This window comes from Pararge aegeria, chromosome 19 (assembly GCF_905163445.1).
Source record: "Pararge aegeria chromosome 19, ilParAegt1.1, whole genome shotgun sequence".
Classification (NCBI taxonomy): domain Eukaryota; kingdom Metazoa; phylum Arthropoda; class Insecta; order Lepidoptera; family Nymphalidae; genus Pararge; species Pararge aegeria.
In genome coordinates, this window is record NC_053198.1 from 10,568,794 (window position 1) to 10,584,793 (window position 16,000).

Genomic DNA, 16,000 nt, shown 5'->3' on the forward strand with positions numbered 1-16,000 from the left:
GAAAGGTAGGTTCCTCCTAGAATATAGGTGTCTAAGTAACGCTGTTGAGAAATTACCCCCCAGGCGTGTTGGAAGTCTGTAATGCAAATCCTGGCATTTAGGTTAGTAATTATAGAGGGGGCTTTTACTGTATTTTTTCATTATTAAGTTTGCAAACCTGAAATTTAGAAAATAGACACAGACATCAGTTAAGAAAATATTTTATCCAATAATCTCTTCTATTGTTGAATAGAAATTAAATATTTATTCGTAAGTTTGATTGTTAGGTATTTTATAAATAATTACACTATAACTTCATCATAGAAATACTTTATTTGATAATGTCTTTATCTAATATATGAGTTATCATATAAATCGCCTTACTTAATATAAAATTATTAAATATTTTTATTACTTCTATTTTAATTTATAACAGGACATTTGACACGGCAATTATTATTAAAATGTGCGATACATGTGTCGTGTTGTTAACTTACGGTCCACAAGTAAACCAAACGACAAAAGCATATTTCATGAACATTGTTGCACAAAAACAACATTGTAGGAAATTATCTATATTTGTAATTTTCTTAAAAAAAAGAATGATGCAGTTTTTGTTTTATTTAGAATACTTTTTGCCCTTGAAATGCTTTTATTTTATATTTTTAACAACATTGTACCCAACATATTACGTCACATACAATTTATATAGTCGTTTATTTCACAGATTACAAAATTTTACATTTAATTATATTGATATATTTTTAATAAGCTTAATTTTAAACATGCATTTGATTTCCTTTTACTAGAAATTAAACAGTCAGCTTACTTAAATTCAAAACTTACTCTAAGGCACTGACAGAAATGATTAAGCACTAATACAAAAGTTATAAATAAAATAATATACCTCTGAACAGTAAAAAATAACATTCCCTAAAATCAAAAATAATGCACAATCAATTTTAAATTCGGTATACCAAAATATCAACCTATCAGCCAAATCAATTAAATTTGTCAATCATTAAAATTATTATAGTAAAAAAGCAACAGTGTAATTTAAATAGAAAAATATTAATTAGTTTAACTATTCGCCTTATAATTAAAATTGATTACATGATCACAATAACAAAAAACGGCACGCGATTAAAAAAACCTTTTTCAATTTGAACATTCATAATCATTACGGGAAATAAGACTTCTTTTGCTTTGATAGTATCCGGGACTTCTTATTAACTTGCTCGTATTGCATTTTTTATAAATCGCGAGTCGTATTACATTAAATAATTACCACATAAAAAATCCACCCTCGCGTACTCACTCAATTAGTACAATACGAAACTGGTAGCAAAACATTCAACGATGTGATACTATCAAAATTACAATCACATTGTTGAAGCTACGTGATAATGAATACATAATAATAACGAAATATCATAAGCTGCTTTACTTATATAATTAAACTATCGCACTAATGCAGTCAGAAACTTACCTGTTCCTTAATAGCTACTAGGAATTAACTTTTATGTCATTATTATTTCATTGTTCCTTTTTCTTATTTTGTTATATTTTTGCTAACAGCTAAAATATTCCTAATTTCGATTTACTACATTGCAACTATCCAATTTCCACAAACAATAAATGAACCGTATACAAATTTGATTAAACAGAACACTGTTAAATAGTTATTAGATAAGTGTTTTAATGATATTTTACTTCCTTAATTATTAATTCAATAAAACTATAAGAAAATTAATTTGTCAACTAACGTAAACACGGCGATTGTAAAATATGAGTAAGTATGGTTTCTATTACACATGGTACAAAAGTGAACAAAACCTATCTAGTATTTTATTAAAAGTATAAATAATATTATACAAGATTAATTTTCGTTCAACTCCATAAATCGTTCTTAATATCGAATTGAATTAAAAGAACATGTTTAATTTTAAAGGTTTATAAAATTAATAATACACACCTACTGCAATTGATAAACTTCCACTACGTAACTTACGAGGTGAAAATGAAAACACAAATATCCTTGACATTTGCGATTTCACTTTTCATAAATTAGGATAGTCTTGGATTTTTTTCTTTTTGACTTTAATTCAAAACTACTATACTTTATGTAATGATAATAAATATTTATGTCTTAATCTTTAAAATATTAACGGCCGGCGAAAATTAACCCTGTATTTTATTAGCAAAAAGAAAGGATTTCTTATATTATATGGCGATATAATGTGATGATATTTAAAATAATCATGTATTACAATTACAAATAAACTAAAACGAAGGGCTTCTCGTAAAATATTATTGCTCCACCATAACCTGCCCTGCCTCTGATATGATATATGAAGAAGAAAACAACCTATTGTCATACCTTATGGTCCTAGGAGCATATTACCAAAAAAATACGAAAACTTACACTTTTGTTAAAAAAAAAAAAAACAATTTTAAACAGCTGTTTAGGAGTTGCCCACATAGTAACAATGTATATGCATAACAGTATCTTTCCTATGATATTTATCTCTTAATATTTGTGATCAGTCCCATACATTTTTGTCCATCCTCCTTTGTAATTAATATTATTAACGAATCATATTGTTGTTGTTTATAACTTTTTTTTGGAAATCGGAAAGCCCAATAGCAATAGTTATTCAGGTTGTATACATCTCTTATAAAGCTGGGTTCACTTTACACTGGTGTCCACTTTAGGAGATATTTTAACTTTTTAAATATCAATGCATAATGAAATATACACAAATTGCACAAATTTTGTTATAAATAACTTGATTTTAAGTCAAGTGACTTTTTTTTTTAAATTTAAACTAAATTATATCAGACATAATTAATATAACCAGATAATTATTTCGATTTTGATTATATTAGAAATAAATGTTTATTAATATAAAACGGTATAAAACCTCGAAATTATAAATCTGTAATCAAATGATTCCACACATAAGGGGACACCCAGGTGGTAGTGTACCTTAATAAACTTGCGGCAGTGAATAAGAGGACGCGACGTTGCGCGACGTGACGGTTATTTCCAGCCTTAAACTGCGTTGTACTTTCCATTTTGAATTTCTCTTAATTTTATGTTACTGTAAAAAAAAATAAGTTTAAAATTCATAATTCAGTTAAGTAAGTTTTGTGACAGTTTAGCTCATTCGAGGAAGTACTACCCGCCTGCTATGCTTATTTGTGCCGCTAAGCAACATTGCTGTGTTCCTGCAACATTCAGGTCTAAAGGGCGTAAATTCCGGTGTAATTACAACTACGTCTGGGACAATTTGAGGCTTAGCACCTCTTAGGGTCTTAGGGTGTTGTACCGGCCATCATGTGGGTCATCTGCTAGATCTGTCAATAATTACTATATAAAAAAATTAAAAAAAAGAATATAAAAAGTCTCACCTGAAGTGGTCCATTGTGTACTTCTGTTTCGTGATTGGACGCGCACCCCGCCATTAACTTTTCCTACAGAATCAATCAAATCTTATATAATCTCTTCATAAATTCAAATTCAAAATTTATTTATTCATGTAGGCCTATCACATTATGAAGCCTTCGTACATAGTATATGTTTACATAATTGTAGGGGACTGGTGAAAATTCATTCGCCAACTTAAACCTAAATCTAAGATGGTTCCAAACGCACCCTGGTCTAAGAAGAGCCCGCAACAAACTTAGCCGAGTAATTTTTTTGTTATTACCATCTCACAGTCAATTAATATTAAGCTATGAAGTTAGAGCAATTAATACCCAATTTTTTTTTAATCGTTTTAGTAATCCTTAAAATTAGAATAGGATTTTTCTATTTTAGAGTCTTGAAATGGTTATATTTCATCAGAAATATTTACAAGAACTCTATTTATACTCTTTCTATAAACTCTAATTATTTGCTGTGCTAACTTTGGAGAATAAGTAAAGTATTTTTTTAGATATTGTTCAATACAAGACAAAAAAATGGTTTATAAATAATAAAATAGTTAAAATTACGTGTAGTACGTGTTTACGTATGTTTCATTAAAATTAAGTGTAAGTTAAAATTACGGGAACCATCAATCCGTCTCTCTCACTCGCTCGAGTTTATTTTTCAATTTAATGACACTGCAAATTCAGCCTGTGACCGCAATCACCCATGGTGAAAAGTGATGATGCAGTCTAGGGCTGTACAGGCTTAACCTATTAGGAGTATAGGCCAAAAAATTAAACCAAAAGCCCTAATAGGTTTCTATCTTCGGGTTACTAGATCGCAAAATAGCTAGGATATAACTGCTTTACCCCTAACAGGTTAGCCTGATACCATCTTGTGAAGGAATAAAAAAAAGAAATATTAGAATAATAAAATGTACCTCAACAATTCTTTCTGCATCCGCGAAGCTGTGACTGTTATTTTTTGTTTGTAACCTCTGTAATTCTGCTTGCAGTGAATCTATTTTGTTTTGCATCTGTAATGTAAATTAGGAAAACGTACAGTGCGTATTAACATATTAAAATTGTATGGAAACTTGTATCCCCTTCTTAATAAACGTTTGTAGTTTGGCCACGTTATGATATTTAAATGCTGCTCTTCATTTAACTGTGACAAAAACTGCGTAACTGTTCTGAATTTACGCTACGTTTATTAATAAGAGGATTATAGTTTACATTATATGACCATCACCACAATAATGATTTAGTGTGACGTTTCACAGTGAATAGTTCAAAGAAAGACCTATGAAGCTATTATAATGCGAGTAGTTCTTAAGTATGTACAATTTTTAGGTTTATTCGGCAATAGAGTCTACTTCTTCTAGTTAACTCTTTCAAAAGCGAAAAACATAACTTAATCATAAAGTGTTGTAACTGGTATAGTATTTAGCTATTAGATAGAGATCAGTTCCAACAACCGATAGTTTGCACGCAGAAAAATGACATCACAAATTAGAAATAGCTTTAGGAAAAAAAAACAATTCCTTCACATATTCGATACAGGAGCCACATAAAACATGTATTTTGCACACACATGTACTTTTGTACCTCTGCCATGATTGTAGGCAACGTTCTCTCAATGCAGGAGTATGCAAACGCCAGAGGTTCCTACATAGAAAAGGGAATTTAAGAAAAACTTTGTATTGACATTACAATAATTGTAAATCCCATGTATACTCAATTTTTAATTTTGCTCGTATTATGAAAATAACCTTTCAGTACTTAAACTTGTAAAGTAAGTATTAAGTTATTAATGTAATGTATATGTTATACATTATTAGGAAAAAAATAAATAAATTACATATAGGCTTTGTTTTCAAATTCCCTTTTTTAAAACTTTTTTATTCACTTTCTGCCTTAATCGTTACTTTATAGGATGTATTAAATATGTGGCCACTTTTTTCTATACAGATTTTACTATGGAAATTAGTTTTCCTGAATACAAGTGACTAAAACGTAGCTAGAGCTTTAAGATCAGACATTGAGGCCAATTTTGTTAAAAATAAGTTTTTTAAGCTTTACTGAATTGTCATGTCTTATACCTTTTTTAGGGAGTACAATGTCAAAAGGTGAGGATTGCTTTTAGGTCTGTCAACATTTTCTATACTAAACATAAAGAATCAGCAGTAACCGATGGATAAATAAATGTTGAATCTTAGATTTTGAGAGTTAGTTCACCTCTGGACTAAAAATTCCAGTGTTAGACTTTCCAAAAATATGATATCAGGGACAATATTTACTACTTAATTGGTAAATATTGTCATTGTTGCGTTCAGGTACTGGTACACTATTTACGAGTACTGAATGCAATACCCAAAGTTAATTTACAATTATATTGCGATAATTGCAAGTGTTTTTATACGCGCGTCAATGCGTGCGTGTAGATATAGACCTCAGCGTACCTGCTGAACGGCACGCTGCCTCATCGACTCGAGATCGCTCTGCCTGTTTTCTAGCTCTGTCTGCCAGCGCGCCTCTTCTCGCGAAACTTTCTGCTGCAGTCTGCTTAACACGTCCTCCTGTAATTCAACGTAACACATTGTCCTGTAATCCTTCCTACTAATAGTATAAAGGTGAAAGTTTGTGAGGATGTAAGGATGTATGAATATATGTATGGATGTTTGTTACTCTTTCTCGCAAAAACTACAGATCGGATTTGACTTAAATTTGGAATGGACATATCATTTATCACCATTCCAAAATTCTTAAAGTAGTGTTTTATTGCAGGGTTCAGTCTTCCCTGGAATAGACAATACACACATCGCCATTTAGCTCCAAAGTAAGCGTAGCTTGTGTTATGGGTACTCAGATGAGTTATGAATAATATATGTACATAAATAAATAGCAATATACATATAAACACCCAGACCCTGAAAAACATTCATGCTCATCACACAAACATTTTCCAGCAGTGGGAATCAAACCCACGGCCTTGGACTCAGAAAGCAGGGTCGCTGCAAACTGCGCCAATCGGCCGTCTAAATAACCATGTTAGTTAGGAATTTACTTACAGTGTCATCAATGATGCTTTTGTACTTCTTAACTTGTTCTTGTAGATATACATTTTGGCTTTCCAAATCTTTAACTCGTGAGTCATCTATAATAGGTTGTTGAATGTGAACTTCTTTCTTTTGTAATTCACTTGCTAGTTTTTCTTTTAAACTCAATTCCTCTTGTAGTTTTTGTAATAATTCACGCTCTGATTTTTCCTTCGCAGTTAATTCATCTTGCAACTTCTTTTGTAATTCACTTGCATTTAACTTACACGCTAACTCTTTATCTTGTATCTGTTGTTGCATTTTGGTTTCAATTTCTTTAAGCGCCAGTTCCTTTTCTTGTAGTTTTTTCTGCATTTCAATTTCGATTTGCTTCCTCGCGTTGTCTTTTTCTAACAGTTTTGATGCGAGGTCTTTTTCAACTTGTTGTTTCTCGGTTTCTTTCCTTGTAAGTTCCTTTTTGAGATTTTCAGCAAAAGCTTGTAACCATTCTTGTCCTGTTGATGAATTCGGCGCCGCAGTTGGACACACGGCACGTAGAACATTCGCTACTTCTGCGAAATGTTGTTCCTGAGCTTTCACTACAGCCTCCTGAAGGAAATAATTTGGTCAATGATAAACTATTGTATACAAGAAAATTGCCTCTAAACATTAAGCTTTTATAGATAATGTACATACATGAAATTAATCGTGCAATAACGTATAATTTAAAAACAACAACAATCATAACTTATATAAAACAATATGGTACTGGAGGGTGCTGATGAGGACCTTTTTTCTATACTTTTGACTTAAATAAAAGTTACTCAAAGGAAAACGAAAGTAGCAGTGATCCTATTCGACTTTAACCAAAACTTAAATAAAAATGGATGGGTCTAAAAGTAGCTCATCCTTTTCACAATGGTCCAGGAATCATGGCGAAACTTTTAGAACTTACAATCAAGTATGGAATTGGGGTGCAACAGACATCGCAAATAAAATATACAGGTGCGAACAATTTATTTGGTCATTTACGTAAGTGGGCATAGCGTTAAACTCAAGAAGTATTTATGAAGCGAAGCCGGCCGAAGTTTGATGAGCTTTTCCAATTGAAACTAGTTTGTCGCGATTTAGACAGATCGTTTTATGTTAGTCTCTATAAACTTAATACTCAAAACGAAACATTATCTGTTCCTTTAACATGTATACATTTTTAGTACAAGTTGTAGTTTACTGAAGATGTATACAGGGTTTTAAGGAAAATGGTATTCCCACTGGCAAGTTTAATATATAATTAAGGAATTAACCGTAAGGTGAAATCTTATTATTCAACGTTTATATATAACGAAAAAATACATTCAGAATTTTTAATGCGGTGTTATTTAAAATATGACAAAACGCCATTTTGTTGTAATTGTAATGTTTCATTTGGACAAGCTCTCAGATGCGAATATAGTACTCGATATACATGTAATATTGTGTACTGCACTTACAGCTAGCGCGTCTCTGGCCGGCATCGCGGGCACCACTCTTGTCGTGAGAGCCTTTTCGGCGGTTTGTAACGCCTCCACTACCTTCCAGTTTTTAGTTCGCAACTCCTGAGTGACGGGAGTTAAAGGAGTGAAAATAAGTAATACGAAAGTTATTGCTGCTAGGAAAGTGTTACAAGTTACTGTTGAAAAGCCTACTACTCATAGATTCTCTTATCTTGAGAGCCTTTGCGGAGGTCTGTAACGCCTCCACTAACTTCTAGTTTTTAGTTCGGGAGTGAAAATAAGGATATTATGAAAATTATGCTTAATTTGCTATACTCCGCGAACCCCAGGAGAATGGTAAATAGTGCACGATCGGTTGTAAAGTGATTTAACACGCGAGATTAACGTTAAATCCTGTTTCAATTTTGCGCCAGTCTGTAAAATTTAATCGACCCAATCGGCGCGATATACTTAGGTCCCGCGTCCGCTAATCGCGACAGAACATAAAGGTTTCAATTCAAAACCTTTGTATTTTCGAAAGGCCTTATTAATAAACGTTGCGTAACGTCGGAATGGCGTCGTAATTCAGTGATTTTTTATTCTCAGACATTTGGAAGGTGCAGCCAAAAGTGTTACAAAACACTGCTTAAGAATGATTTTACAGTTTTCTTCACACTGACATTTGAAGGTTGTGCAGTTGTAGTGTGACAAAACATGGCATAACTATTCCGACGAAATGTCAAGTTTATTAATAATCAAAGGGTGTATGCGGTGGCTTCCATAGAGGGTATGCACAGGGTATGCAGATGGTATAATGTTATAAAAAACCTAAGGATAGGCATTGTAAGAATTCAAATTCATTTATTTCAAGTAGGCCTACTTTATAAGCACTTTTGAAACGTCAAGTATGTATGTTTGTAGTGACTCTACCACCGGTTCAGAAAGCAGATTCTACCGAGAAGAGCCGGCAAGAAACTCAGTAGTTGCTCTTTTCCAACATCAACATTTACAATCATTTTTCTATCTTGCGGGAGATGAGAGCGAGGCTGGCTGCTTCCAATCTACCTTGTCATTGAGGAATTCATCAAATGTATAGTAACCTCGCTGTACTAGATGCGTTTTTACACATTTTTTAAATGTATGCATTGGTAGGTCAAGAATTTCCTTAGGAATCATGTTGTAAAAGCGTATACTCAACCCCACAAAGGAGTTCTGCACCTTTCGCAGACGATATGCAGATGTAACTAATTTATGTCCGTTTCTGGTAAGTCGATTGTTAATTTCAGCTTTTTGTTTATAAAGAGTGATATTTTGTCTCACAAAGACTATATTATTATAAATATATTGCGAAGCTACTGTAAGAATACCTATTTGTTTAAATTTTTCACGAAGTGATTCGCGTGATCCAAGTTTATATATTGATCGTACGGCTCTTTTCTGTAGTACAAATAAACTTTCAATATCTGCAGCTTTTCCCCACAGCAAGATTCCATAGGACAAAATACTATGAAAGTATGCGAAATAAACAAGCCTAGCTGTTTCAACATCGGTAAGCTGTCTAATTTTCCTGATTGCATATGCAGCTGAGCTGAGTTTACTCGCTAGGCTTTCTATATGGGTACCCCACTGTAGCTTACAATCTAAGGTCACTCCTAGAAAAACAGTGGAGTTTTCTATTTTAAATTGTTTCTCCATTTATTATGATGTTTTAATAAATTTTTAGGCAAAACGTTAGGCAAAACAAATTCCAAACACTTGGTTTTTTTTGCATTTTAAAGTAAGTTATTAACAGTAACCCAGTCTGACAAATGTGACAAAGCACGGTTTATTCAAAATTATCTTTGTTTCTATCAGTCTTAAAAATGACAGATGTATCATCTGCAAACAGTACAATCTCACAAGTGCCCCTGACATGGTGTGGTAGATCATTTCTATACACCAGAAACAATAAGGGACCCAAAATTGAGCCTTGTGGGACACCCATTAAGGTAGATGATCTTATACTTTATGTCTTTTACGCATACCCTTTGAATTCTATCACTTAGATAAGAGGCAAAATTGAGTGCAATGTTAAGAGTTATAAAAAGCCTACCCGTAAGTATTTATAAATCGTACTGGAGATTTCCTTCATTTTATATTATCTGCATACCCTGTGCATACCCTCTATGCACGCCACTGGGTGTATGTTACAAAAAAAAAACTATACATACATTGTTCTTGTCCCGGTACTGTGCAATTTGTTCTTGAAGACTGGCGACTTGTTTCTTCTGCTCTGAGATGCTCTCCTGTGCAGAGATGAGGTCGTTCCGTAGAGATTCCACGGTGCTTTCTACCATAGCCAGCTCTGCTGCCTGGATTATGGATTATCATGAATATTACCTATGCTAGTTACAATTTAAATTTAAAAATAAAAGTAATTTACAAAACTATCCCCAAATTAACATCAATCTGAGCTTGTCAAGTAACGCGTAGTACACCAGAGTAAATACGGAAGGCAAAACTTTTTTTACATTGCATTATGTTTATATCAATAAAGATTTCGTCCATTAAAACTCAACGCAAATGCCAATTTTACTTCAAAAACTGAGCTACTTGTAAATACCAATTATTCTTAAGATACTATCAACAAACAGAAGGGCACTTAAGCATGTGTAATGTATTAATCTATCACATATTAAATAAATAAACCTGTTAGAAATACGTCTATATTGAAAATATAGCAAGTAAATTTGATTTGAAAAAAATAATGAAAAGAAAAGGTGACAAGCATGTTCATTCCTTAAAACTATTGGAATATTTGTAGCCTTCCAAAATACCGTTTTAAGTTGTTCTTATGTCACCTTTACTCAAACCAACGACGACCTCCCTGGCGATATGAATTTAAGTAGGAAGTCCGGGTTCGATTCCCGGCAGAGGCAAAATGGGAATTAAAAATTTCTGTATTTCCTCTGCTCTGGTCTAGTGGGAGGCATTGGTCGTGGCTAGTTACCACCCTACCAACAAAGACGCGCCGCTAAGCGGTTTAGTGTTCCGGTGCAATGCCGCGTAAAACAAATTAGGGGTATGACTACCATACTCCCTAACTGGTCAGCCCGCTACCATCGTAGACTGGATCATCACTTTTTTATAAAAATAAAAAAATATACCTCGTTTTTCTAGATTTTGTGCTTAATGGGCAGTGACCTGTTGATTTTTCTTCTTCACTGGGTCGTTTACTGCACGTAAGCTTTCCGCTTAGTACTTCGAACTTTTAACACGACGCTTTAACCATACCGTAAATAAAAATTTATAATATTACCTTTTGCTCATCATTAACGCTATTCGGAGGCAGTCCGTTTTGTTCGGGTGCCGCTTTCAACTGCTTCAATTCAGCGAGTTCCGTCTCTCGTTCGGCCAACTGTTCTTGGAGTGATGTGATCTCCTTCGTGAACTGTAAAAACAAACGATTAAAAAAACAACCGACTTCTATGACTTTTAGAATCGAAAACTTGGGGGCTTAAAGCATTAACATAGCTTTAAGGCCTTTATACATTTAGCGACTCGACACCGGTCTCACTTACGCTTCACCGTCAACGACTCGTACACGCGACGTTCGGCCACGAGTCGTCAACGAATTGACCACGCGATATCAAGCAGTTTACAGCTTAGTATTAACTATCACAACTATAACATTAGCTCACCATCATAATAAAAAATAAATACCTTACTTACTAAATACCTTACTTAATACTAATTTGAGTGGAGTTGGTGTCAAGACAGAGACGTGTCGTTTAGTATACAAGGGCCTTAAATCAGTCTTTATTTTGAATAACAGTGTAGACTACCTTGACAACCCTAAAATGAGGATTATAATTCATCACGTCATCACTCATCATCAGAACTTAAGACTGTCTCTAAAAAAAATGAATCGTCTAAATCAAAGTGCATTTAAATATTTACATGAATGTATTTTAAGGAATTAGTATAAAAAAATCAAAAAGCTTATTGTAATTAAGAAGCTAGAAAGTGAAGTAAACATTTAAATATTTACCTCTTCCTTTTGTTTTTCCATTTCATTTTTAAGTGTTTCAGCGTTAGTTTCAGCAGCCTGCGCTTTAGCCGTCAAACGTTGCATATCGTTCTGAAGTTCATTGAAACCTAAAGATCAGATATACTTATTACATCGTCATTATAGTTTTATAATCTATACTTAGAAAGCTAGAGTTAATTGTACGTCATTAACAGAAGTTTCCGCTATATTCTTTTTTTTAACACGGGCAAACCAGCTTCAACTCTTGTTATGTTTACTTATATAAAATCAGCTGCTTAAAGCTTATTTTAAATACTCATTTTACATCGACCATCTTTAAAACGCATTCTGTCGCATTCAGTAAAACTCAAATATAATTTATGACGAGTACTTTGTATGTATTTTTTTCCATACAAACTTTCATTAGTTATTCTACATAATATAAGTTATTAAAAGCCTACCGTTAACGTTTTACCCTTAATGCGCGACAGTACCGTGTCGCATTGCCTTCGTTTGCCTGATCCTATTGCCAACCTACCTAAGATGTTATAAAATACAGATTTTTATTTTTTTTTTATAAATTAGATGGTAAGACGAGTGTTTGGTGCTATGCAGGATAATGGTTTTATGCTCATTCGGTACAATCACGAACTATACGAACTTTTTAAAGAAGCAATTGTCGTCAAGACTAATAAACTGTTAAGAATGCAATGGGCAGGGCATGTGCAACATATGGAAGGCACGAGAGCCCCTAAGATGTTGATTGTTGCACTTTGGAGGGACGTAGAGGCAAAGGACGACCTAGGGGTCGGTGGAGTGATGGAGTTGAGAGGGATATGAGGGTTCTGGGAGTTCGGAGCTGAAAAGAAGCAGTTTCTGACCGCCTCAGATGCAGAAATATGCTTGACCAAGCCAAGGCCCACCAAGGCTGTAGAGCTTTGATGATGACGACCGAGTTATGATGCAGTCTAAGTTGGTCGCTGGCTAACCTATTTGGGGTATGGCACCCAATCGTTTTTTACGCGGCATAGCATCTGAACGCTAAACCGCTTGCCAGTAGGGTGGTAACCAGCTACGGACGAAGCCTTCCACCAGACAAAACGACACACTCTTCTTTTTATACGCTTTATTATTGAAGTTATACTTCTTTTGGCGCGTTATGGAAAAATTACGAGAGTAAATTTTTAAGATGCGCGCGCCCGCCGTCATAAAAAACCGACACCATGAAGTTAGCTATAAGGTTTGACAGTGTACACTTTCAATTGTCAAAGTCTGCGGACTCATTCCGATGTCCGATTTAATAGTACAAAAATCTCAAATTATAATGTTGAGTGGTTGTCCGATCCTAATGTATTAAAGTTTAATTATGATTATTATGTCTCTTTCTTTAATTATGTAGATTTTATGACATTTAAATAAACTTTAATTAACTAGAATATGCGTTATAATAAAGGTTTCAATGTATTAAATACCTAATAATAATAACAATAATACGTTTTTTCTACAAACGTAGAATAAGGTAAAAGATAAAAAATTTGAAAAGATTTTTATCTTGTTGCGCCAAAGTATAACTTGTAACTCGTGTACATAAATAAGTACAAACACGTCTTTTATTTATTAGTACATATATAGTTACCCGCCAGGCGCGCCTGTGCTAACTGCTCTGCATGCACGGCGAACTGTCGTTGTTGCTCCAGGTCTGCAATCACGAGGTTAGCCTCCTGCCAAACCAACAACGTAATTAATACATTATTATTATTTAATATATTGTGAAGATTTGATTTTCTATACGTTTTGAAGTTATACTTCATATGGCGCGTTAGGGAAAAATGATGAGAGAAATTTTTTACGATGTGCGCGCACACCGTCACACAAAACCGACACCGTGAAGTTAGCTATATGGTTTGACAGTGTACACTTTCAATTGTCAAATTCTGCGGGCTCATTCCGGTGATTTGATTTGTTCAATTATATAAAAATCTCAATTTTTATGTTGAGTGAAACTTAGTTGTCCCATAATGCGTCTATTAGTTTTCCAAATTTAATTATGTTTATTATTTCCATTTCTTTAATTACGTAGATTTTTTTTTTTGGATATTTAAATAAACTTTATTTAACTAGATTATGCATTATTTCAATGTATTAAAAACATTTTTTCTATTGTTAGTGTAGTTTTTTCTACAACCGTAGAATGAGGAAAAAAATAAAAATTTTAAAAGAAGTATAACTTCTAACGCTTGTACATAGGTATACACATTTTTTTTTTTATGTAATGCATACACCCAAAAACTGACGCAACAAAACCAATTTAAAAGAATATTTTACCCATACCGCAAACCGAAATGGATGGCTGTTCTCATACAAAATTGACCCGAAAAAATTGTCCCGAGTTAACCTATAAATGTATAGAAATAATTTATAACATGTCAATTTGAATCATATAATACCATTGCATAACGGATAATTTTTGCTTGCAACAATATATCCTTATGCAGCTTCGACTGGGAAGAGCTTCGCTAGTTCAGTAGGCAGAAAGCTCTAATTTGACTATGACGTCGCGGCCATGACACCCGGCGAAATTATATTTTGCAATTTAAAAAGAAAAAACCTTTAATTTCTAATCCGATATTTTTGGAACTACTAGAACTACTCGATACTTTTGAACATCAAAGAGCAGTTTTTCAAAATTAGTCATCATGCCTATTGTGGGGCGTGTGTCTTCGAGCTTATTGATAGGAGTAAATAAATAAATAAATATATTACGACAATCCACACATCGCCATCTAGCCCCAAAGTAGTCTTAGCATGTGTTATGGGTACTAAGACAGCTGATGAACATTTTTTTAAGAATATACTACATATAATTTAATCTGCTTTTTTTTGTGTTTAAACTTTAAATTAATTTATTTAAATGTGACTTGTTATTTAATGTAGAAAATTCTTATAATCATTAACGAATAATTTTTGCACGCCAATCTTGGCAGCATATGTGACACCTATAAAATGTAATTAACACCCATGTAAACATATGGCATGTACCATATTCAAGCAAAATAAAAATTCGTTGATTGATTGATAAATACTTGTAACACCCAGAAAAACAAACATGTTCATCACACAAACATTTTTTTCCAATTGTGGGAATCGAACCCACGGCCTTAAACGAAAGAAGGGTCGCTGCCAACTACGCCAACCGGCTGTCCAGTAAAATTTCACTAGGAGAATGTTTGTAAAATGTTAAGTGTTTTCGTCATCGGCACTGACCTGTAGCCGCTGCGTCAGGTCTGCGTTGTTTTGGTGCGCGAGGACGGCTTCCTCACGGGCCTGCCCCGCCTCCACAATGCGCGCCGCTAGCTCCGCACGCAGGCCCACCTCCGACTGCACCATTCAGATATTCATTCAAATTAGCTATTTATGCAACTGTTGCGTAACGAGGGCCGTTGACTCATTACTTACACTTGAATACTAGCTATTTATGCAACTTTTAGGTTTCATCACGTAAAAGTTGCATTTAGATTAATTGCATACAGTTGCAATCTAGCTAGTTATGCAGCTTTTCAGCATAATGAAGGTAATTTTTTTGACTTTGGTGTAAAAGAGAGACTAATAAAATAAATTTTATAAAGAATTAATACATAAAATAATAAAATCAAAAAATAAACAAGAAATGTTTAAAGTTTGTATTTTATTAATAAAGGCGGCTATAGTCTAGTGGTTGAGACTTCCGGTCTCCCATTCGTAGGCACCTCTGTTATTCTTTATATATTTCACAGACACGTTAAGAGTGCGGTTCCAGACTGTAAGTTGCGCCAAACTTTATTTCTATTATATTACATTTAATATTGTATTCTTTTTATAAATATGTTACAAATAACAAATATATTTACCTCCGAAAGCCTTTGCATAATCAAATCCATTCGCGCAATTTGAGCTTCGAGTTCACTTAGTTGAGCTATAAGCTGTAAGGAAGAAAAATAAGTTTTATAATAAATCTTAATAAAATAAAGTCAAAAAGTCATAAGAAAGATTGCTTTATCAGCTCATGTGTTTAGGAAAAGCGTATTTTAAATATAACAATGATTTGAAAT

The 16,000-nt window shown here is 33.5% G+C and overlaps 1 protein-coding gene across 4 annotated transcripts in view; it reads right to left on the reverse strand.

Annotated features, from left to right (window-relative positions):
• Window positions 1-293: 293 nt before the first annotated feature.
• LOC120631921 (ribosome-binding protein 1-like) overlaps window positions 294-16,000 on the reverse strand; it is a 31,524-nt gene continuing 15,817 nt past the window's right edge. For 3 of the 4 annotated variants that reach the window (XM_039901619.1, XM_039901622.1, XM_039901620.1), the window contains 12 exons: window positions 15,800-15,871; window positions 15,177-15,290; window positions 13,549-13,633; window positions 11,934-12,040; window positions 11,202-11,333; window positions 10,114-10,254; window positions 7,922-8,026; window positions 6,465-7,040; window positions 5,856-5,972; window positions 4,335-4,430; window positions 3,394-3,456; window positions 294-3,083 (listed from right to left, as the gene is read on the reverse strand). In XM_039901619.1, coding sequence (XP_039757553.1) covers window positions 3,081-3,083; window positions 3,394-3,456; window positions 4,335-4,430; window positions 5,856-5,972; window positions 6,465-7,040; window positions 7,922-8,026; window positions 10,114-10,254; window positions 11,202-11,333; window positions 11,934-12,040; window positions 13,549-13,633; window positions 15,177-15,290; window positions 15,800-15,871 — 1,611 coding nt within the window. In that variant the 3' untranslated portion in view covers window positions 294-3,080. The remainder of the gene's footprint in view (window positions 3,084-3,393; window positions 3,457-4,334; window positions 4,431-5,855; window positions 5,973-6,464; window positions 7,041-7,921; window positions 8,027-10,113; window positions 10,255-11,201; window positions 11,334-11,933; window positions 12,041-13,548; window positions 13,634-15,176; window positions 15,291-15,799; window positions 15,872-16,000) is intronic. The other variant, XM_039901621.1, reaches the window with a different exon arrangement.